The sequence below is a fragment of the Scleropages formosus genome, chromosome 5 (assembly GCF_900964775.1).
Source record: "Scleropages formosus chromosome 5, fSclFor1.1, whole genome shotgun sequence".
NCBI classification, from domain to species: domain Eukaryota; kingdom Metazoa; phylum Chordata; class Actinopteri; order Osteoglossiformes; family Osteoglossidae; genus Scleropages; species Scleropages formosus.
The window spans coordinates 2,421,413-2,446,551 of record NC_041810.1 but is presented as its reverse complement, the minus strand read 5'-3'; the positions used below and the strand labels follow the sequence as shown (position 1 = coordinate 2,446,551).

Sequence of the window (25,139 nt, the reverse complement as noted above, 5' to 3'; positions counted from 1 at the left end):
TTCCTGGATAGACTCTAGACCACTGTGGCTCTGCGCTGGACAAGTGGTCATTTCATGAATATAACTGCAAATAATAACATTAAAAGACAAGCTATAAAGAAAAATTTTGTCTGAAGACCCTGTGGTGTTATCATTGTCTTGCGTAAAGATATCTTTTCGTCAACTTTAGATGGCATATTTTAAGTCCGGGAACCAATTATTTTTCCCATAAGAAATTATGGTAATTTGACCGTCTCACTACAGGAATTCACTTGACGGGGTGATTTCACAGAGCAAATTAACCCCATTATATGAGGAATAAGTGCACTTCCATTAAGTCGTTCTTAATTACCGGATCACTGTTGGGGTTAAAAGATTTGAACGGTGAAACGATTCCTCAGTATCTTGTCTTGAGGTATAACAGTTGGAAGATTCTAGAGTAATTTATCCAGCTATGGTTCTGTTCCAACTGACAACCTTTGGATGTTTAGCCGCATCATTGGCGAGCGAAACCACTCGAACGTTGTGATTTCACTTGTGCCTTTCTCTTGCTCTCTCCCACTCTCATTTCATTCGATGAAGGATGTTCATGTCCTTTTTCCCTTTGCCATTTTTTCCCTTCGGATAGCATGACCCTGTTTTGGATCCTACACTATGCAACACGCTGACTAACTTCACCACCATTTCTCAGTGGCATCCAGGATTTTCATTAATATCCAAAAACTGATATTTCTTGTTCTGTATCTAGAAGGAGGTCTTTGGTGCAAAAAACTGCAGCATTTCCTGTATTTTAGCAGAGTATGAGAAACCCTGGGGTCTATTGATTTAACCCAGAGAAACACGTAGAGAGGGTTACTGTAAGGTATGGAATTACGGAAAGCAATAAGAGTAGCAATAACAAGTACAATCAAAGCTCTTTCCAAGAATGCCTGAGACTGTGGAACTCAACAGTAGAACCTTGGAAACCAAACTTTGACTAACGTAAATCATCCTCTACCAATAAATTTTAAGATACTGTATGCAGTACATTATTTTGGGATATGTATTATGTTACTAACACTAAGTCTTAACTATTCTAGTTTATAGCTGGATGTAAGCAGTGGAAAAGTAATTTTCATTCAATGTGCCTATGTATGGGGGGGTGCGGTGGCGCAGTGGGTTGGACCACAGTCCTGCTCTTTGGTGGGTTTGGGGTTTGAGTCCCGCTTGGGGTGCCTTGCGATGGACTGGTGTCCCGTCCTGGGTGTGTCCCCTCCCCCTCCGGCCTTACGCCCTGTGTTACTGGGTAGGCTCCGGTTCCCCGTGACCCCATATGGGACAAGTGGTTCTGAAAGTGTGTGTGTGTGTGTGTGTGTGTGTGTGTGTGTGTGTGTGTGTGTGTGTGTGTGTGCGCCTATGTATTGTCATGCACACACTGCTGAAGGGGAAAGCAGTTTTTGTGCCTGTTGTCCTAGTCCTGATGACCCCGTATCACTTCCCAGAAGGAGCAATTGGAACATGTGATGGCCGGTCAGTCCGTTTCATTGTGGCTTTAAAGTTAATTATAAAATGATCGTTATAAAATTCTGGAAAACTTGAAGCTTACACACATTGACCTATTCTCGGCATAAATAATGAGTAATTAATGCATAAACCAGTCTATACTTTGTATATTTCCGACCAAAGGCGCAGTGGTAGCGTGTGTAGGAGGAAAGGTGGGTGAGAGGGTATATTCTTTCTGCCTGAAACATATGTGTACACTCGTGTGTGAGTGTGTGGCTGTGCGTGTTCTCTAGTGTGAGGACACCGCAACTGGGAACACCTGATGGTGTGTGGGAGTGATAGACACACGTGGGCGGAGCTATGAGACACCACGCTGGCGATGCGTGAGCTGCGAGGGACAGGACGCTCACGCCTGGATGATGAGCTGAAGTCACACAGGAGACTGCTGCGGAAACCCGTTTCAGTAAAATCTGCTCTGAAAAGTGTCTTAACGCTGTAAATAGATTTTCCACCACATTCTAGTGTACAATATGGCTTCAGCACTGGTTATTTTCTAGGGAAACACGATTGCCCTTATTAGCTGTTGAAAATATGACGTTAAAGTGTCTACATCAGCCCATATTGGAGGGACGAGTAAAGCAACCATAAGGCTGTTACCAAACAAGTACGTCTGTCAAGAAGCAGCAACAATGCAATTCTCGTAATGATAGACAGTATCGCCAACTGCACAACAAGGATTTGTAATGCCAGCTTTATTGCGTTACCTTGACACAAGGGCTGCAGATAAACCTCGGGGAATTATAACTCTTTGCACTAAGGCTGCTATGGCTGTCAGACAATTATATAGTTTGTTCTTCATTTCCAGATGCTTCTCCAAAGAAAACTGTAATCTCCCGTGGTCGATCGCAAGACAGTGTGAGGCCCAGCTGCATGCTGGGAGTGCATCGCGCAAACGGTCACATTGGCAGGATCAAAAGCACTTTCATTCCGGACCAATGTCATTTCTGAACATCACCATCCCGCTGTCAGCAGCCCTATAATCTTCAAGCACTAAAAACATTTATGTTGCGCTGCAGATTATCAAATTATGAATTCTTATTTGTTGATAAAACCACAGTAATAAGGCAGCTGGTGGGGCAGTGGTTAGAGCTGCCCTCTTCCACTTGGGCCCACGTTGGAATCCTATCTCCTTCTGCAGTTCCCTTGGTCAAGATACCTACTCTGAATTGACACGGTAAGAATGATCCAGCGGTGTAAATGGGTAAAGTCACGAGTTAATTTGGAGAAATGCATCAGCTAAACAAATGTAATGCAATTAATGAGTAGTAAAATTTGAAAAATGAGTGAAAGTAATCTTTTGCTGGGTGCAAACCCCTTCACCTCACCTGCAAGTAAATGCTTGAAGGAGCTGTGGTTTCACTGTTTAATATAAAAGTTACAAGGTTATTATATTGTTACTTATGTAGCAAAACTGCATAGAAAGTGGCGTAAGATACGGATGACTTGGTAGCAGGTAGCTGTGTCATGTCTTAGTGGCAATATAATAAATGTACTAAAACTCACAATAATTTCTTAAGACATACTGAAGAAGTGACCAAAACATGGTGTCAGAAGTGGGATAGAAGATAGGACCTCATGTTTGCTGGAACAGAGATGCTCAACAAAGAGATGGAGCGAGAAAGGAAGGAGGGGAGAGGTTGCAAAACAGGGAGAGAAGGCAGAGCAACAGCGAGTAAATGGAAAAAAGGGTCAAAAAGGGGGCAAGAAAAAAGGTAAAGCGATATAGTGAGGGGTGACTTGCGGCACAGCCTACGAGGCCGGTTAGGTCTCTTGGACGAGGCAGCAGAGAGGTCTTCCCGCCAGGAGAGCGAGGATGAACGCCGCGTGTTGCGGATGTGTCGGTGACTCAGCCGCGGAAAGGACGCAACAGGCGTACGCAGCATCGCACCCAATCTCTCGCACCCAGCACATTCTGTCAGGCACATTATATCACATTTTATTCACCTAGGCGACAGTCGCATACTGAGCAACTCACACGGCTGTAAAATGCAAAGCTGTACGTGCAAACGACAGTGAACGCCGCATACCGCAGAAACAACAACAAAAAAAAAAAAACCGCGCTATTGAGACTAATCGCACGGCCCATTTGTTCATTCGCACCTGTGTCAAATGTATATAAATGCTGCTGCCACACGATGCATTCGATGCTCTCCATTAGCTGCAAATGTCAGAGCGGAAAGTTCCGGGCCTTTAGTTAACAATTGTTTCGCTCGCCAGTTAAGGGCGAATATCTGCACATAACGCCCTTACTGCCTCATTGGCTAAACTCCCACCTCCAGATTCCCTAACCCCTTCATCCTCCACTCCTCCTCGCCATCCTCCTCTTCCTCAATCCTCCCCACCGCCCACACAGCTCCGGGCCCCAGCGAAAGGCCATATCTATCGATCAGCAGTTGGAAGGCTCCCCATGGCCACCCACTCGCTGTTTCAGACCCAGAAACCACCGAGACCTCGTAAAACACATATTGAGTGAAACGGATCAATGGCACGTAAGAAAGATGCGCCCTTTGTCACAAAGAGTCACTAAGGCCCCCTTCCGCAACCGTTACACACATGTATTCAATCACTGCCCCCCCCCCGCTGCGTGTCATTATGAGGCCGGTGCTGCTATTCGTTGCACATTTTTAATACCTTGTGTACATGAAAAGCGAACAGTAAATCCGTTGTACCTATAAGTCACGTAAAGACTTTTACGTTCCGAACCTGAAAAAGAGATGTGCATCCAACGGTTTTAAAGAGCTCAACGGGCACAGGCAGCCGCATACATATTCACGCTCACACGCATGTACCGTGTGCACATGAAGTCACTCACCCACGCGTAACTGTTGATACCTACACACACGCAAACCTCTGGATGACAGAAGTGCTTGAGCACAGATATCGACATGTAGACGCATGCAGACACGTCCATGTGCGTGCGTAATAGTAATACACACTTCCGAAACACACACAGACGTGTTAGAAACATGCACACGTCCACACACGAACGCACCGCCCACATACCCCCCGACACTCACACACACACGGACTCGCGCACAAATGTGTAACCACAGCGTCGCACGTGCGCGCGCAAGTCACACACGTGCGCCGTGAGCCCATCTGTGTTCACGAGCGGCTGCTCGTCCCTTGAAATGCGCGCAAACTGGCTGAACCGTGTCGCATCCTCCCAGTTCCGGGGATGCTCAGCCAGATGGAGGACCTGATTAGCCACTGCGAGATATTCACACCGAGCGCCCTCCCCAGCCGCCCGCCGCGTTCCCTACACTCCCCACTCGCGCTCAGCTCTGCCTTCGCCGACAGCGAGACAGCGAGACAAACTTCCCGTGAACCTTCTGGCAGCGCACGATCGGTAAACACCAGGCCGGTCCGCCGCCACGCAAAGTAACGCATTCCTCGACTAAGGAGGTCCTTCGGAACGGAGCGTCCGTTAAATAGGAGAGCGAGCGGGCTCGCTCCGCATGGCGAACGCTCCGATAATCATCGGAGGTGCATATTTAAATCAGAAATCCTGTACTTCCATTCCGGCCCCCTGCGGGCTCCTGATTGTGTGTGCGTGTTGGACTCCCCTGCCAGCGGCGCGAGGCCCCTTTCACGAGCCAAACCTGCTATTTCTGCCTTATCAGGGGGGCCCGCGTCGTCGAACCTCTCTGGCTACACGAGCAGAGATGCCCATCTCGAGCGGCCGTAGGAATCCGGGCCGCTCCATCAGCAGGGTCGGCCAGATGCAAAATAAGGAGGCCGGTTTCGATTGCTTCCACGTTATCGACTCGTGTTACAGGCAGCGGTTTCATCTTCAGATTTAATGCGCTTTCAGCTCATACATTCGCTCTCTGCTTTTTGCCTTTCGGGGCCGTGAACAAGACTAACGGCAGCGTTCGGCGTAAACCTCCGTGCCGCGGACCAGCACCCTGTTTTTTTGAGGGGGCCGTTTAAGGTACATGTGTTTTATGTTGTTTCTAGAGAAAAAAAAAAAAAAAAAAATACTAGAGAAAATGTTTCATCAGCCTTGTATGGCATGTGGGTGTTTGGCTTTAGGCGAAACTCAAGGAATCAAACATCTTGCAGATAATGAAGACAGGAAGTGTTGTAGTGACGCGAGCCATCGCCATATTTATAATTCAATCACAGTTTGCCGCATCTCTCAATAGATCTATGTTGGTAGGGGGGGTGGGGGGTGAATCGGGATTATGTGGGTGGCAGCAATTTCAAAATACCTATCCTGCTATGTACTGGGATGGTTCATTATGTATATCTTCTGTGGTGGGCAGATAAACGTTAAATTGCTCGAATCTGATGATGCCGAGCTTAAGAGCCTGGGATCCTGTTGAAACCAGGAAAGATGCGGAAATATTGACACCATTTAAAAATGGAACTGAGAAAAATTGCCAGCGAGGAGTCGGACGACGTGCGCAATTTTACTCCTGTGGATTTTTTTGCTTGTTTGTTTGTTTTATTGTTTCTTCGAAACAATTCTGGTTAAGTGCCTCACACAAGGACAGGCCAGCAGGGCTCCTGCTGGGACGTGAACCGAGGACCTTCTGGTGAAAGGCTTGCACGGAATGTGCTCCATAGGTTCGGTAACAAACCCATATACAGCAGAACTGCACTGTACGATATTTCATGCGTAACAGGAGAAAGTTAGTGTGAAACCGGCGGTTTGGGTATAATAACGTGTAACTGGTTTATACTTATTTACGCGTGGGTAACAAGGCGGATTTATTTATAATACTCTTAGCTTTAAGGCTGCCTTGTGTTTAAGAGTGTGTGTAAGAGGGACCGCTTGCGCGTATCGCAACATGGGCGACGGCTTTGTGTCGTGCACAATGGTGAACGAATGCGTAACAGCGCGTGTTCCTGTGCGGCGTCATTTCCGAGAAGATGGGCACGTATATATTTCCAAGCGTCCAATGACTGGTATTTGGATGATGTCGCGAGAATCGGCACAAATCCGCGCGTAATTACACGCGGCGGAGCTAATTTGTTCGTAGCGTGTTAAAGTGGCCTCTGTGCAATTGCACACGCAACAGCCGCAAGTTGGATCACTGTACGTCGAAGGAAATGTCATTCGTGTCTCACTGCTGTTGGACTGCAGTTTGACAAACAAGCTTGTTAGGTTTCCCTGTTCTTAACACGGTAAAGTATCTGCTCGTACAGGCATGGAGGCACAAGTTGTCTCAAAGGGACACGTGGAGTCGAGTGGCTCATCTGTTTGTTTCCGGCATATAAATAGATATGGCAGCGAGCGCTGGAGCAGAGAAACAATGATTATCTGTGATGCGCACGTGGCGGGGGAGGCGAGGGCGGGCGGCGGGGAGGAGGGGTTGTTGCTGCTTCTGCAGTGCAAGAGGAGCTCGAACCCATCAACAGGATGTGGTCACTGTGAGAAAGAAGAAGCTCGGTTGAAGGAAGAAAGGTGCTCAGGAGAAGTCGGCGCGCATCTCTCGTTTTAACGCCCTTTCCAGTAACTTAGAGCATTTCAGCATCAGCTTCCAAATTTTTATTGTAACGGGTCATCGTAGGCCATCCCAGGTCACACGAGGCCAGCGTGGCCGAGGGCAGAGGGGAGCCAAGGGTTAAAAATGGATTTCACTGATAAGTTCTGTGTGTGTGTGTGTGTGTTGCAACAAGCTTGCGTTTCCATTTTCTCTTCCACTTTAATTTCAACGCTTCGTTTTTCCACACACGCATCGCATTACAAAAACGGGCCGAAGCCAATAATAAGGAAGTAATAAAGAAAAGACGGAAGAAAGAAAGGATTTAAAAATGGCAATGCAATGTTAACACAGTGAATGTTCTTGCGAAAGAAAGAAAGAAAGAAAGAAGTTTACACGAGAACCCCGGAAGGCGGGAGCGCTCGCGCTGCACTGTGACTGTGTGTGTGGTGAGAAAGAGGTTGAGACCAGAACACAAAATAACGGCCTCTTATAATAAAAGGAGCAACGCGACTAAGGGCCCCCTCACACGGGTACGACCGGAACATAACTAGCTACTTTATGAACCAGTACTACACATAACTAGTAGTTAGTCGTCGAGTTTTTCCGTCAAGCGAGGCCCGTCGTTGAAAGACGCACGCGCGCGCTCGGAGAGCATCGCTGCACAGCGCGGCGCGCGCAGGAGAGGGGAGGGGGGAGGGGGGGCGGAGGGACGCCGATGACAGGCGCTTATCAGGCGGGGCGGTGGGCCGGCTCGCAGTGGACCGCCGCGGTCGTTCGCACACGGAGCGCAGCTCTGCTCTTCTCTTCTCCGCCTTCGTAGTCCCCCCGCACGCGCACACGCACCCGAACCCGCAGCCGCAGCCGCTCACGCGCCCTCTCGCACCCCGCGCTGCCTGCCAGCCCGCCGCCCAGCCATGGTTTCTATAATTTCAGACCTGGATCCGCTGAAAAGCTGGAACGTATTAAGGTAGGGCGACCGCTCGCGCGTCCCTGCTTCTCAGAGTCGGTGGTGCTGCTGTCACACTGTTATTTTGATTGCTGTTGTTCTTCTTCTTCTTCTTCTTCCTCTTCCTCTTCTTCTTCTTCTTGTATTTCACGTGCTCGGCGAGAGTCCTCGGCGGAGATCGGATCGCGGCGCGCTGACGGGGAAGGTGGTGGTTTTTGTCTCGCGAAACGGGGTCGTTGTTAAGCGGGCGCCGCGACGGTTTAACGGACCGCGGGGCGTCGCGCGCTCGCGCGCGTTCGGCTGTCGTTCGCGAAAGCATCCCCCTCCCCGTTGGGGGGCGGGGAGGGGGGTCGGGTGCGGATGTTTGGGGTTTGGATGCGGGTCGAGCGATGATGGGAGCAGCGCGCTCCGGGGCTGTCCTGTGCGCGCGCGGCGCGGGGGGCTCCGCTGTGGGCTGCCTGGGGAGGCGATGAGGAGCGGTGACCCACCCCCCTCCCCCCTTCCCGGCGCATCCGTCGTCACCTCCACCTCATGTTCTCGTGGCCGCGACACGCGACACCGCCCATCATCTCCCGCGTTCTCCTTCTACAGCGCGATTCCAGAGGCATTTCATCATAGAGCCGCTGCCGTGTGCGCGAGGCAGCTCTTCCCATTAGAAAGTGCGTCTCTCTCTCCAGATCAATACACGCTTCGATCAGATCAGGTCATGTCAGCGGCGACGATGCCGAGAGGAACTTGTGTGTCAAGTTGCGCTCCAACTAATAAGGAAGCGGCGGGTGGTTCGTGCGCGGTCCGCTGTAGTTCCCTCACGCACACAAACACTGCTTCGGGGAAGCGGCTGCTGTTGCCACACTGTCCTTTTTCTGAGTCTCGGGATGCCTCGTGCCGTCCAGCGTGAGTCCCGTGCGCTGGTCCGGTCCGGAGGGGTGCTCAACTTGGTCTTCAGGCGCGCGGCCCAACCGGATTCCGGGAACCTCTTCGGACCTCCGCCGCGTTGCCGGGGGGCCGTCGAGGAGCCGTCGTAGATTAAAGTGCTTCCCACTTCCTTCTTCCGAGGTCGTCTTCTGCAGCGGACTTTTGCGATCGGGTCCCCTTGAAGCGAGTGGGACGGCGTGCTTCTCGCCGGGTTTGGGTCCCGAGCTTCTCCGCGTCTCAAGTGACCGGCACCGGCACGGCAGAAAAGAGGATGCTCGAGTCCTTGGCCAGAACCTGGCTCCTTCGAACCCTGTTTTGTGTGCGCGAGGTGCCGATACCCTCTAGGCGCGCTCTGCTTACGGTCTCGGTGAACCGTCGAAACCACCCCAATGCCGGTCTCAAAGATGCTCCACATGACGTCCCCAACGGCAGCGCTGGTGCTGTTGAGTTTCTCCCTACCTGTCCCACCACCCGGAGGGTCATTCAGAGGAAGGGGGTGTTTGGCTGCTTCTTGTCGACTGCAGGGTGTAATCTGGCGTTGGGGGACAAGGATAAGAAAGCGATACTAGGAGTTGGGTGGTGGCGGGGGAAGATCGGAATGGGGGTTGGGTGTTTTTGTCTTACCCTCCTTTATTAAACCTCTGGAAATGGGGATTAGCTGTAGGAGCAGCTGCCTCCCGTGAGAAGACAGAAGGATGTTAATGAAAGACCAGCTTTTCAGTTTTCTCCTCGAGTCCCCAGCTCCCCCCCACCCCCCAACGATCCCTTTTTCCCAGGCTTACAGAATCGAGCGCCTCCTTATCCGTTCCAATTTAAGCACCAGACACTATGGCATAGCATTAGCCCACTCAGCTGTGTGTGTGTGTGTGTGTGTGTGTGTGTTTGTGTGTTTGTGTGTATGTGGTTGGGGGGGGGATGGTACTTGATGAGAAATTAATCTGTGCACCTGTGTGGCATAGCTACGCAGTCCGCCGAGGGAATTTGCCGCTGCGCCCCGATAACCCAGCCACCTCCGGATCGCCGAGCCGTCGGGAAGCGACGCTCTTCAAATCCGCGCAAGGCAGCAGAAGTGCCTTCGGCTACATTCAGAGCTGTCATTCTCGCGCCGCGTGTTTTATTTTCTTCTTTTGTGACGGAAGTCTTTGGGAAGCCGATCTGATTTTTATCGCTTAAAGCTTGCGAACCCAGGTAGAGTCATCGCGGATTCATTCGTGGCTTTTCGGTTTGTTGGCTTTCCATCTTTGAAGTTGCTCGAGAGGAATTAAGAGCCGGCGTGCGCGTGTACGTGTACGGCAAGCCCGCCTTCATCGCCGGTTCGTGCTTTGGCGTAGAATCATTGACGGGTTCATTTCACATCGCTCATCGTACCGTTTTTTTTTTGCTCTCTGTCCCAACATCAGAAGTTGGACCCGTTGTCTGGAATGGGCGCACTTGGAACATGATGACAAGTTTATGTACTGCTTGGATCACTTTTTCTCAATTTGTGGGCGAGACAATGTAGGTTATCACTTAAAATATATACACACTCCGACACACACATACAGGAGGTTATGCGACGATCTTGTCTCATTAACTGGCTCCAGACCAGGAACAACTTGATGGAACTTGATGGAACCCATTCTCTCTTGCTGTTTTTTCCTTCCCCCCCCCCCAAGTCTGAATCTTTGGTTCATTAATGATGACATCATCGCTATCGTTACGCAATGGAAATTTTCTGAGAAGCCTCAGTCGAAATTCCACTTTCCCGAACCGGAATATGCTCTTCTGCCTTTTTGTTGTCGTTACCGTTTACTGCCGGCCGTCTACGTTAGACGTCTGTCTCGCACCCGGCGCTGAAAATGTCCTTGGAGTGGAATAGACAGGGTGACTGAGGTGTGGGCCGGACGAGTAGGGGGGCGAGGGGGGGACCTACTGTCTAGAAAGAACCGGAACCCAGAAATAGCAATTCTGCTCAGTAACACGGGCAAGACGTGTGCTTGCATGATGGTTTCCTTGAGTTCACACGGACTGGCTAAGAGAAACAACGTTTTTCTTTTTTCTTTTCTTTTTTTTTTTTTTTTTTTTTTTTTTTTTTTTTTTTTAATGACACACGATTGCCTTGGAATTATACCTTGTAATGGTGACACATTTTAACGCGTGTTACAGGCGGGCCTCGTCTGTAATAACCCAGAATCAGACCAAATTGCACAGCCGCAGGGAGCAGCCGGCCGCCCAGCGGTTGGAGCTGCTCTTTCTGGAACCGAAGGGCGCAGGTTCGAATCCCACCTCCCGCAGTAGCACCTTGAGCAAGGTGCTTGGCCTTAATCCTTCCTGTAAAAAGGACCCCGCTTTATAAAGGGTCACATTTTTTGTAAGTCACCTTGGAGAAAAACATGAGCTGAATGAAGAAGGATAATTATAGCCGGTCGCGTTGAAAACGGAGGCGGGGAGGGGCAGCGGCATCGATGGATGTTACGCCGCTATCACGTCTCTTTCATGTGAAGTGTCTATTGCTGGGTAAGCAAAAACACGGTTAATTAATAGTACACCCACGCGGGCGGGCGGCACCCCTCGTGGAAAAGCAAGTGTGCAGCGAGGGGAGGTAAAATCCGCAGCCGATGGACCCTCGTGGCTTTTGCCACCCGAGCTCCGGTTTAATTAATCCCGTTAATGGCCGTGCCGCACGGTGTCAGTGTGGGATTTGGGCTCTCGGAGCACAGCGAGATGGAAGCGGATGCCTTTAATCTCCCTAATTATCGAGATGAGATGATAAACTGCGCCGGAACACGCGGAGACGGGGCGGCCGGCGCACAGCGCACCTCCTTCCGGAGATCGCGGCCCCCTTTAATGGCCCCCCGTGCACCGGAACACCTTTGCTGTTATATAAGACGGGCCAGAAGTCTAATCCAGCCTTTCTCAATCAATGTATGGCACAAACCTGGCAGGATTCCTATTCTGAAGTTTAATTAACTTTAATTTTATTTTTTTAATAACCTCTTGTGTCGGGGAATTAACTTGTGGAGTGAATCACTCCAGCGGCAAAGTGTTTTCGCATTAACGTTCCGGGCTTCCGCGGCGCCGCCTTTTTCGCGGTCACGTTGGACTCTTCGCCTTCTGCCGGAACTCGCAGAGCCCACGACTTTCCGAGGTTCTTTTTGGGTTCAACGTGGAATTTTTTTCTCCTTTGCAGAGTTAAATTTCATTAAACCGTCGCTCGGCCCGGAATCCGAGAGGCGACGTTACGCGTTTCGCTCCGTACGGCGCGTTTAAGGACGCGGTAATGCTTACCGTTTCTCCTTCTTTCATCTTAAGATGAGCGCGTTTGCAGGACGGGAGGCAATTTGCACTTATTTAGAGGTGTCGGTTTGAGCTCATCCGCGCAGGGCTCGTGGGGAAGTCGAGGAGCGCACTTTGCTGCGGAAAGGTCGACGCGCAGCGGTCCCGGAGCATCGCTCCGGGTGTCGCGAACGTGTCCGCGTGAGCGCTCAGATGGCGGCGGACGCCACGGCGCAGTTGATGAGGTTAATGGTGCGAGGGAGGCGGGTGCCGGCAGGTGAGCGGCGGTTCACCGGACGAAGTGCAGAGGGGGAGACCCTGGCGGGAGGTGTGCGCTTGAACGCCGCGGTCATGTCGGAGTGAGCAGTGGCCTTTGGAATGACTGGTTCGGTACGAACGTGGGGCGAGCCTGCTGCCGGGCAGGGTGACCGGGTGCGAGAGGATGATCGCGCAAATCGGGAAAACTTGGTTAATTTATACTGGGCTTCTGGTTCTCCCCTTGCGTCGGCGCACGACTCCTCTTGGGCCCGCAGTCGGCATTCACACCGGAGCGGAATCCGTCCCTCGTCAGACAGATCCCAACACGCCGAAGACGGTCGCGTTCGGAGAGGGAGAGGAGACCGGGAAGGACGAGCCCGTGCGGAAAAGGGAGGAACGCGTGCCGGGGCGGCAGAAGGACGGCGCGACGGAGACGTGACGGAGGCGGCGCGGACCCGGCCCGTTCCTCGCCGCCGCGGCCGCCGCTCCTCTCTGCCGCTGTCAATCAGCCATTGTTGAGAGTGACACCGCCGGAGCGAGTGGCCGACTCGCTTTGTTTCTCCCTCCGACTTCCCGGGGAACAATGGGCCTGCCGTTGACGCGCTCCGCCGGCGGCGTGCAGATGGGGGCGGGAGATTTCTGAGGCCTCCGTCAATGGAAATGATTGCAAATAAATAGAGTTTAGAAGGGGGACAGGAGATAATCACCCCCTTCTCCCTGTCTTGTTTGGTGAAACGACCGAGGATGCGTCACATTCAGAAGAAAATAAAGGCATTAATTTAAGAATCGGTGCTACCTGTCCGCAGTGTCATTTTTATGCAACTGTTTTTTTATTATTATGATTATGATTATTATTTTTTTTTTTTTTTTTTGAAAATTCTGCACAGCAGCTTGGATCAGGCGCTCGTACTAGGCGCTCTGGGGCAAAAATTCACGCTTGATGTCTCGAACCCAAAAGGTTTTTTGCCCCTCGGTACTGTGAGTCTGGCTGTTTTCCTTTAGTCACATGTTTTTCACAGCAGAACCAACTTTACACTTCCTGTCACACGGACATTCTCGACCACAACCGCCGATTATGGTAAATATAATATGAGATATAAATCACAGTGAAGTGGGAGGATCAGCACTAATTATTGAGCTTTTGTGTTGAGCTACTTAAACCGTTTTACCCATTTATACGCATGTTGTCGAGTCAGACCTGACCCATAGCGACTACCCGCGTGGTCCTCACGGCAAGGGCGGGACAGAGGTGGGTTGCCAGGTCCTTCCTCTGCATGCTGGGGGAGGCACGCGCAGGGAGAAACACGGAACCTCCGTGCAACCCGAGAACTCGAACCCCAGACCCGCCAAACCGTGAGGCACCGGGCAAAGCCACCACGCACGCAACCACACCCTCCGTACAGCCAGGTAATTTTTAGCGTATCAGTTCAGATCAAGTACCTTGTTCTGGGGTACTAATGCAGGAGGTCGGGTTCGAATCTGGATCCGTCGAGCGCAACACAGCGGCCTGATCGCCCCCCCCAATCACCCACCCCAGTTTATCGCCCTTACAGTGAGATGGAGTTTTCCCGACTCGTTTGCGAGAGTTGCTCGACACCTGCTACGAGGCCCAGGCACGTTCCGGAAACAACGCGTTACTTCTGCCCTTCCATCACACTGCCGCTCCGGGTGTCGGCCGGGCCTCGCTCGATGTTCAGGGCCTACGGCGTCCCCGCGCTGACGTACGGGGGAACGTCACGTTGCCCGACGGTTGCCCTCGGTAACATGTAGATGCGATCTTTATTCTCACAGGATAGCAGTGTGGAAGTGTCAACTGACACGTGGAACGGGGGAGGTCTGGATTCCAGTCCCATCCAGAAGGCTGTGCTATATGTGCCGGATCAATCTCAAAAATCCGGATACCGACGATTTTCCGAAACGTCTTTGTCTGGTTCATGGAGCAACCTCCGTCACTGCTCTGAAAGGAGGCTCTCGCAGGCTTTCTCGCGTAATGTTCCCGCGTCTGTCGAACGAGTCGCGGGGCTCCGGGCCACATTCCCGCGTGGAAAAGCGTGCGGGAAGCGGAGACCGTATTTAGCACCAAGCGCCGCTTCCCCTACGCTTTGAGAACAGCGTGTTGCTTTCGTCTGGAAATAATGAGCCGGTGTGAACGCGGGGAGCGCAAAATCTGTTTAATAATGTAATGCCTGAAAAAAAAGTGGGGGGTGGGGACAAAATTACAATGGGTCTTCGGGGGCTGTATTCAAAAGGACTGGTTTTGACAAGGAAAGGCTGCGTGGAGTTTGGGGGGTGCAAGCCGGGATCGCGGGGCTCATCCCAGATACGTAATTAAATTTATTTATTTTTCGGACACTTCTCTCCAAAGCGACTTACATTGTCAAGCTGCTTACATCACTTACCGCTTTATACAGCAGGGTATTTTTTTACTGGAACAGTTTTAGGGTTGGTGCCTCATTCAAGAGCACTACAGCAGAAGGTGGGACTTGAACCCGGCGGTAGCGGCAACCGCTACTCCACCTGCTGGCCCTTCGCACCCATTGATTTAACTGGCAGAGCTCTCAGCGAACTGCTCGTTTCCGGGGCTCCGTCGGCACGAATTACGGAGCTGTTCTCACCGGGTTCGAGCGTTCGGCGAGGGTGGCGGAACCCGAGACGGAGCTCCCGTGCGCCTCGTGACTTGCAAACCTCGTTTTCCGCTTCGAGAGGGAAAAGGAACGCTCCCTGTCCCCCCCTCCCCCCTCCCTCGGCCTGCGTGATAAGAGCTCTGACTTTCGGCGAGCGGCGAGAACGGCGGTAATAAGTGGAGTGGCGAGTCCCCGGAGCCCAGAAGTGTTTCTCCTCCACAGAGCGCGATTCGTGCGGATGAAGGCGTCAGGGCGGGCGGGTCTTCACACCGCGTCGCGCCGCGTCCTCATCTGCCGCTATCATCGCGCGCTCGCCGGTGAACGTCGATACTCGTTTTTCGAGGTTACGTCAGAATCTGGCGCTCGTCGGTGATCAAATGATTGTGTCTTGGTTTGTGTGCAAGTCTGTGTAGAGGCTTGTGTGCGTATGTGCGTGTGTGGTTATTCTGGCAGCGCAGAGGCGCAGAGGAAAATAACACAGCGCACTTTGTGATCCGGAGAGAATGCGCGCGCGCATACACGCACGCACGCACGCACACACACACACACACAGCCTGATGCTGTTCTGTGCTCCCCACTGCGTGCTGTCTGCACACCCTTCCTTGTTACCGTTACACGCATACGAGGGTGATGCTTGCAAACATGACGTGTGGCCTCATTTCCAGGCTCTCAGCCGCAGTGAGAGGAACACACGTGCGCGCACACACACACACACACACACACACACAAACGCTGTTCCGCCCTGACCCCTGAGGATGCGCACTCTTTAGAGGACCCTGGATCCCTAGAGAGACGTCAGCCGGAGACGAGCGGAAGCCGGGGATGGAGAAGCGACAGGGATCAGAGTTATTATTTGTTTTTTTCACAGCTACTAATATTAAGCAACAGAGCAAACTGGTTTATTTAACACTTTTTTTCTAACTTGGTAAACTTTTTGTTTCGTGACCCGTGTCTAAGCAACCTCCAGCAGAGCGAACATAATTATTGTGAGGTACAGGGAGGGACAAAAAAAAGTGTAAACTGCTCTTGTTTCATTAATCTGGCAGGATGCAAAAAAACTGAGAATCCCACCTCGTTACAATGTGCAACGCTGAAAATAATGCAGAAACCGTCGCGGCATTTATTTTACCGGCACGCATCGTAATTTGTGAGAAATTGCCACGTCTTGTCCTCTCCCGATAAATAGTCCCGGCACAGAGAAGAATGAGGATAAGGATGGAGGTGAGAGACGGTGGGGCGGGGATGGTGAGGCTGGAGATGATGTTGAAGGAATGGACTAGGAGAAGGATGTATGAGGGTCGTGATGGAGTTGGAATTAGGAACTGAGCACGTGCGAAGGCAGGGATACGGTAAAGATGGAAAGGAGCTGATGCAAGAACCGATTCCGAGTTTGTCTATTTCCAGCCGTCACCTGGGATGCAATCGGGCGACTCATTTACATTTATTCGTTTTCTGACGCTTTTCTCCCGAGCAACTTGGCGTTAGCGTTACTTACAATCATTTAGCGGGTTACGCAGCTGGGTGGTTTTTACCGTATCGGTTTAGCGGAAGTACCTGCGTTAAGGGTACGGTGGTACTTCTAACCGCTGTGCCCCCTGCTGTTGACTCTGTTCTCCGAAATAAATGAAAAGAAAGAAAACGCTACAAGGAAGGTGACTGTTTTGGGGTGCAGATTAGGAAAGTCACCCATTCCATATGATTTCAAGCACTTTTAATATTTTTACCATGTTTTTTCCTGTTCTTCCTCTTTTTTTGACCCAGCCAGGGCTGTTTCTTTCCCGCTTTAGCAGGCCTGCGGAGCCACATCCCGGTTTGTGCAAGACAAAACCTGCGACGCGCAAGTCCAGCATATTCCGGCGCGTTCCAGTCCTTTCGTATACGTATCTGTAAAAAAAACAAGGTTCGCTATAAAAACAAATCGCAAGCAAAACCAGCTGTTTGGATGGAAAAAAAGAGGCTGTGTTTTGCTGGCCTGTGATGCAATGTGTTTTCATTGGGACCTGAATGTTGCCCAACAGCAAGATTTGATTTGGTGGGGGAGGTGGTGTCAGTGGGGGGGCTCTGGGAAATCAGGTTCAGGCTCCACACGTCCGATCGGCACTCCCGCGCACCCTTTGTCCGTAATCTTGCGCACTTTTCCCAGCCCGGGGATGGATTGGCGGGGGGGGGCATCACCCCCCGATTCTCTCCCCTTCTCACAGAAGGTCTTTGTTTGTTGGCGTAACCATGGCGCCACGCGGGCGAGTCGCGGCTTCATCGGACGCTTCTTCCGGGGTAATTGGTTGAGGGCGGTAGGTGGGGTAGCGGTTAGTGCAGCCACCTTGTACTCCACCTCCTGCTGTAGCGCCCTTGATCGAGGTACTTACCCTGCCTTGAACAGTACAAGGCTGCCCAGTTGTATAAATGGGTAAATCACGGTAAGTAGCGTAGCGTTTTAAGTCGGTCTCGGAGAAGGAAAGTGTCAGTTAAATCGATAAATGTACATAGGTAGCCTCGTATGGGATACAACTGACTTCTTGCGTGCTCTCGACGGGATTTATTTAAAGCGGAACCCCTGCTGGGTGGGTCTCTGAAGCTTTTCTGCCGTGTTGCCTTCATCCTGATGCACTTTAGGTCTATGAAATATCACAAGATGAGTAAATATGTCCGTGTTGCGAGACTCATTTGTTCACGCGCTCCGCAACGTTGTGATGGACGTGTTGTGCTGAATTTGGACCTGCGTTTGTTCTCCTCTGGGGTGGGGTGCGGTAGCGCAGCGGGTTTGGCCCAGTCTCGCTCTCTGGCGGGTCCGGGGTTCGAGCCCTGCTCGGGGTGCCCCGGAACAGACTGGCATCCCGTCCTGGGTGTGCCCCTTCCCCCCCAGCCCCACGCCCTGCACCGCCGGGCTAGGCTCCGGTTCACCACGACCCCGCTTGCAACAAGCGGTTTCAGCCAGCGTGCGTGATTTGTCCTCCTTTGTTTGGGGCCGACTCCACATTTTGCTTTCCTCCCTATTTCTAGCTGAAAAAGTGGTTTTTCCTTGTTTTTCCCCCTCTTTTGTAAGCCAAACTAAAGCGCGAAAGAGTGTCATGTGTTGGGTGGTGACAGATGGCAGCTGCTCCTCTGATGATGTTGCGAAAAGCCGTCTCAAACCAGGAGCCGCCAGGCGCGGACGTGATCGTAACCGGAGGCGCGGTCCAGGCTGGTGACCCCGTGACCCTACGCAGAGATGAGCGCGTGCATGGCACCTGACCCTTGCCCCCCCCCCAACCACGTTCTTCCTAATCGCATGAGGAGCCGTGTAACGTGACCACGGGCGCTCCTCGTTGTCGCAATGGCCGCCGGCCCTTTAATTGCGTGGGGGCGGAGGGGTTCGTCCCGCGGGACCGGGCCACGGCGCAGCCCAATCTTTCTCCGCGGGACCGACTCATTTCTGCAGTAATTGGACTCGTGTCCGCGCGTCTCCCCCGTGGCGCTCCTGCGCTCGGCCTGGCGGCGCGCGTGCGTGCGGTCGGATGCGGAGGCCGCGGCTGCGCCGGTCACGGGCGGACAGAAGCGGAAAAGGATTTATTTTTTTAAACTTCACTTTGCCTTCGCGTGTGTATTTCTACGCGTGCGTTTGTGCGCACCCCGAGCGTTGCAGCTCCGTCGAATTATGGAGCACGTGCGTTTGTGCGTGCCGGCCCTCTCGTTTCGGCTCCGTGATGATTTTGTACCGCCGGCCGATAGTGTGCGTAACGCGATGACCGAAGTGTGCGTTTGAAAGCCACGCACTCCGGCGAGTGGGTCTAAATCACGGTCTGTGGTCATCTGGGTCACACACATCACACGTCTCGTCACACACAGTCCAGTGAGCTGTCACCGTTTAATGCTCCGTCTGGGCCATCCTGCATACATGCCTGGCACCTTAACCGCTGTGGAGAGCGTAGCAAGAGGGAACCGCGGCGGGCTTGGCGGTTAGAGCTGCCGCCTCTCAGCCGACGGACCCGGGTTTGATTCCCACCTCCTGCTGTGGTACCCTTGGTTAAGGCGCTTACCATGAACTGATATAGTAAAAATTACCCAGCTGTATAAATGGGTAAATCACTGTAAGTCCCTTTTAAACCAAGAATCGGGTAAATGAAAAATGATAATATACTAATGATAAAGAAAGAATTCAGTGTTGTTTATTAATGCGTATGACGGAAGAGTAAAAAGCCAAAAAGTGAGGGATGTCAACCGGTTACCGCTTGGGCATCGCCCAATTCGATGCTCCAGTCACATGACCAGATGCTTGGAGCTGATTGGCTGACAAGGAGAGCCGGTTCTTTCTATGCCGAGGAAGCGGCTCTGGAACCCATCTGCTCTGGCCGCCTGCCACGCCACTTTTCCTTCAGGCCCCGGCGCATCCGTTCAGAGCAGTTTAAAACTGGGGCTGCAAGCCGGAACTGCCCCTCCGTGGGCGTACGGGGGCATCGCTGGTGGCGCTGCGCGAGCCCTTCGCACGGCCCGGTGTCTCACGCTCGCACTTTCGTGTTGCCAGGATACAGAGGTTAAGTTATATATTCCACCCCCCGCCGACTTTCCGAAGACAAAGGGGAACGCAGTGACTCGGGAGGCCCATTGTGTTCAGCGAGCCTCGTGTATCTTCATAGCTGTCGTGGGAATAATATAAGTTGGAGACTTATTCATACATACATAAATGTATCAATTTAGCTGAGGCTTGATCAAGGGTACTACAGCAGGAGGTGGGAACCTCTCAGCGGTTCAAATACTTCTCTGAAAGTAAAGCGGTGTAAAGGACAGCTGTAAAGGCGTTGCTTTTGCGGCTGGACCTTGGGGAGTTTTGCTTCACGTAGCAGAGCGGAGGATCGGTGCCATGGCTGGGGGACCCTTAGCTGACACAACTACGGGTGGCAGAGATCCAGCTTCGAATACCGCCTCCTGCCACAGTTGATCGAGGTACCCTGAATCGATGCGGCGAAAATGACGTAAAATCGGAGCCGGTTTCTTTGGAGAAACGCGTCGAACGTGAACGCAAACGGCACTTCGCGGGGAGATCGTGCGATCGGCTGTTCGCGGGCGAGCGGGACGGTGCCGTTCGACAGCGGAGTTTGCCGTCGGAGCCCTCGCCGTGGAATTCCGGCCCGGGTGGCTCGAGGGGGTGGGAGGGAGCGCGGGCTGTTCGAGCTGCCTGTTATCACCTTCACTTGAGGCCCTTGTCCTCATTAATCGCACGCATACGCCGCACTCGGACACCTCTCCCGACCGCAGGAGGACCGCCTCTCGTGCGCTGGATTGGTTTATGTAATCGCTCTCTCGGCTGACCCGCCGCCGAATGGCCGCCGCTCGAGCGGCAGAAATTGCCGTTTCCCCCGGTGCAGAAGCGCTGAAGAACCCTAGAGCCGGTGCCGTCCGTGGATCAGGGCCATCTCCGCGTTCGGTGGAGTACGCGCCCTCCCACGCTCGGAGGCGACACGTCACGGTGGCCGCACTCTCCGATAATGACCGACGGTGGGTACGCGCTGCCCCTGTGCGCCGCAGCGGGTACATTCGCATCCAACACGGTACAGAGCGTACGCCGTCAGCCAGCACTCTGTAGAGCACGCACTCGGCGGACACGACGCGGAGCGTTTGCCCACGGCTCACGCTCCAGGGGGAGCGCACCCCACGTTAATGCGTCACGGCTCGATGGATGGCCTCGGCACATCGAGCACTTTGATTTATGGTCCAAAGGCATCGGATGGTCCGCTCTTCGTTTTTCTCCGTTGACCTCCTGTAGCTGTCCAACACTCTGGGTGTATATCTATGAAGATTCTCAATCATCCAGGTCATGGCATATCAAAAAAAAAAAAAAAAAGCTAAAACAAAGGCAACTGGACTTGCATGAGTTTTCTTGAATACGTTTCACCGCTCATCCAAGTGGCTTCTTCAGTTCTAAAAGACTGGTGGGGAGTTTTGGTTTTAAACTTGGAACATCTATGGGTGGAGCCCATTTGAGACTCACAAGACTGGGGTCTGTTAACAACCCAATAATCACCTGCCAATTGGAGGATGTTAATGAAATTAACCTGGGTGGTGTCCTGTTTTTCTACAATTAGAAGTACTTAACGACCCATTAATGGCCAGAACCACCAGACCCAAGGTGTAAATAGGTGGGAAACCTTTTGGGGACAGATGCTAAAACTGTATTGTATGTGGTTTTAGAAACACTCTGATTATGGCCTACAAAACCTGGATCTACCTACAGAAAATAACAGCTTTATAGACCTCAGTTGGAGCACTATGCTCCTCTACCTCTAGTCACTTGGTGGTCCCACTCGCTAGGCGTCCAACATCGGAAAGCCATAGAATTTCTTGTATTTGGCTGCGTTGTGGTGCAAGGAGCTCCCTCTGTCCCTCGGAGCTGCTGAATCCTCGTCAACGTTCAAGAATGGTATCAAAACACATCTCTTCTGGACTCGTTTCTTTCCTGACCTCCTAACTGCTCCATCAACTTGTACCACAACATCTGTCGCCATCATCTTTGTATTTCCATCAATTCTACATGCAGCTTCTTGCGTAATGTGTTTTGCGCAACGGCGACGGTTACATGTCTATATCTACAGCTCTTTGTTGTACATCCACTTTTATTTTGTCTCAGTCGTTCGTCACTTTGGAGAAAGGTGTCTTCGAAACGAATAAATGTGCACGTGGGTCGCGGACATTGCGGTCCCTCAATCTGCGCTCATACCGGGATGCCTGAGCACATATCCAACATCCATTGTGGTCCCCGTCAAGAAGAAGACGCTCAAGGTCAGTTTTCTTGTCCCCAGTAAAGCGGAGGCAGTTTTGAAGAGGTGCTGCTCTTCCTCCCTTCCACTTGCAGCAATTCAAGGGCGTGATGGGAAGGTGCAGCGACGTTGATGCGGCACGGCGAGCGCCCCGCGTGTTCGCGGAAAACGGCGTCGACCGGATTAATAATTAAAAGATTACTTTGGATGCGACGCGTCAGAGATGGAGGCGCTGCCCTCGGAAGACATCTTTTAATAAGAGGGAACACATTCTTCTTCTTCACAATGAACTCTCCCCCCTCCCGTTCCGCGTGTGTTCTTGCACGGCGACGACGGCCCGCTTTGGGTGCCGGTTGCGCCGCAACGGCGGCAAACAAATCCTATCATCTTTGTGCTTTTAAAAACATCTGTGTTAATCCCCAGACGGGGGCCACGCTAGAGCGTGCTCCTCCCGTTCCGGGTGGGGCGGGCGGTTTGTTTGCGTACGGGAGCAGTCGGCCCTGGCCGCTAACGCGCCCCCGCGCTCGTCAAACGTAGCTTCATTAATTTGCCTGATGGTCTTTGATTTGCTGGGCATTACTAACTCGCATTAAGACACGTATTTCTGAGCTTTTACTTAATGATGCGTCTGGAACCGAAGCAATTAAACAGCGGCGTAAAATGCTCAAAGCCGCCCCTTAATCGCGTTGTTGAGGAACACTTTCGCCAGTGCGGAAAAACAAGTTTGCAATCTGCGCCTCGAAGTGCCGGGGCTTGCCGGAGAGAGGCGCTGTTACGGCAGTCGGGGGGGGAGACGCGCGGCATCGTGGCCATATCCAGTAGCGCTCGCTTAGGGTTATGACGGCCTCACCGACTCTGCACTTGATGATCCTCATTCCAGGATCCTTCTTCAGATTTCCATTTATTCATTTATCTGATGCTTTTTTCCAAAGCTACTGGCAATGTTCATCTAGTAACAATTATTTACCCATTTGTACACCTCAGTAATTTTTACCAGAGCAATTTAGGGTAAATACCTTGCTCAAGGGTACTACAGCCAGAGGTGAGATTCAAACCCGCAACCCCTGGGGCCAAAGGCAGCGGCTCTAATTACTACACTACCAGCTGTTTTTACATCATGTTCACATTTCTTACTTTAGTGGACGCTTTCATCCAAAGCTACTTACAGTTATTGTTAACTGGTTTTTAGCCGACACCCCTGCGTGAGGTGACCTGCAGTGCTAGTGTGCGGCAAACTACCTAGAGTCATTCCCAAATTTATACAGCAGCATAATGTAGCACACACAAACTATGAGCAATTTAGAGTCCTCAACTCATGTCATTGACTGTGGGAGGAAACCAGAGCATCCAGAAGAGAACGCGCACGCTCCACGCAGACTGAGCCGGCTTTAAACAAATCTTCTTTTTTTTTTTTCTCTGCTTCCGTCCTGTCAAACTGTGAACCACCTGGTCTGGTTGTCTTACCGCCCCGGATTTAACCGTCTTTCCGAGCTCTTGGCGTTGAGCTGGAGAACGTGGACTCGAACAATGAGTTGAAAAACTTTGCCTTACCGCATAACGCACTTGCCGGGTTCTTTGCAACCCAGCGTCGCTCTGGATGTGTCGCTATGCCATTCCTTCATGGATCAAATGAATAAAATGTTGCCGCAGTGTCTCCGTGGTGTGGCTTAAATGCTGCGGTCTGGCTGGGCTGCGCAGCGCTTAGGGATGTCCAGGAATGCTATTGCTGGCTTCTCCCTCGCGGGGATTTAGAAAAGCCAAATGGGTTGTTTCTTTTTCTTTTTTTTTTTTTTTTTTTTTATGCAACTGAGCCTGACGTGTGTCTTGAAGGATCTGCTGTATCCTGCACTTGGATCTGGAAAGGAGGGACTTAAACAGGCAATGGGGACATTTTAAGCTGCATGTTAATATATATATAAACCCCCCCATTCTCACTTCATTTGTCATGAATACTTCGACGCTGACATTTACCAGTTTATGGCGGGAGAAAATTTGTCTGCGTCTCCATGTATGAATTTCTGTTCGGAATGAAATCTATTCATTCTGATGTTCGAAATATATATATATATTTTTTTGGTTGTTTGTCTCCAGTGCTCCCCAGTGAAAGAGCGTTGGAAAAAAATCAAGTTTATTTCTTACATATGCTGGCACTTGAAATAAAACTTTGAATAGTTATAGTGTACTTAGAAGGGCAGGAAGTCTTTAATGAGATGGACTTGTAATACGAAGGTTGGTATTAAAAATCCGAGAAGGAACCTTGTTGCCGCTCCCTTGGGCGAGGTACTTAACGCTGAATTGCTCGCATAAAGCATCTCACTACAGAAATGAGTAAAATTCTTTTTTTGGAGTAAAAGAATTGACAAGAAATACTATGTTTATGTTTATATTCTGGTCGTACGTGAATAGATTTAAAAAAAAAAAAAGAAAACAAAAAGAGGTCTCTGTTCTTCATATATGTGTTTCAGTAGATCCTGTGAATGATCATTAGATTCAAAGAGGCTACAAGATATGCAGATTTATGTAAATGATCTTTGGATGGGCTCGTTGTCCTCCCCGGTGCTCAGGGTCTTCCCTGGATGGGAATCAGAACGCTCTTCTGTCCCAGAGAGCCAACTCTGCTGCCGCCGTGAACCATCTCAGCGCGGCGTTCCAGGGCGCGAAGCAGCAACTGACCTCCTCGGGAGGAGTTGTCAGGCTCACCTGCTGTCCAAGTACCCAGCTGGTTCGTATCTCCACCTACAGCTGTCTTGCACTCAGCTGAAATGATCGTAGAGGTTGTTTTTGGACGAGATTATTTAGTTCGGGCAAAATAATGTGCGAGAAAGTGAGAAGATACCTGAAAGTTTGTCGGTTCGGATCCCTTGAGCGGCCAAGCGCACAGGTTTTACCTGGTTCTGTACCACAGATATGTACAGTACATTTCCCTGAAGCTTTTGGGATTAGGTACCTTGCTCTAAGCAAATGATAGTAGAGTGTGTTTAGGAAACCTGCATTGCTATTGCTACCATCTAATTTACATTCCTACATGTATCTCACAGCAGATGAAGGGCCTTAAATACATACACGATTGTTAAAGAATGCTTGGTTTTTCCGAGACCGTTTTTTTACACGTTAAATGAATAGATGCCTATAGAACTGTTACAAAATACAAAGGTGGCCATGACAAATGGTGTAATTTTAAGCAAGGTTATGGAGCTGTTAGAAGATGAGGAGAGAACTGGGTCTGAAAGGGAAGCATTTCGAGATCCATCCAATGTTGAAAAGGATTCAGCAGCTCCGAGGGACAAAGGGAGGTTTTCTGCTTCTTCAAAGTTAAAATCAAGAACCTATAGATTTTTGATTTTGAACTCTGTGTGAGAGGGTTCACCAAGTGTCCAGCGGTAGAAGAGCCAAGTGCTTTTACTGGGGTCTAGGAAGTGCTCAGGTGTTGCACATAGAGGGAGCAGAATGTTTG

General features: G+C 51.3%; 1 protein-coding gene across 1 annotated transcript in view; it reads left to right on the top strand.

The window, feature by feature from the left end:
• The first annotated feature begins 7,654 nt into the window (after positions 1-7,654).
• The window catches only part of LOC108926675 (CUGBP Elav-like family member 2), a 140,559-nt gene continuing 123,074 nt past the window's right edge, over positions 7,655-25,139 (top strand). The window contains exon 1 of the mRNA XM_029251839.1: positions 7,655-7,923. Coding sequence (XP_029107672.1) covers positions 7,871-7,923 — 53 coding nt within the window. The 5' untranslated portion in view covers positions 7,655-7,870. The remainder of the gene's footprint in view (positions 7,924-25,139) is intronic.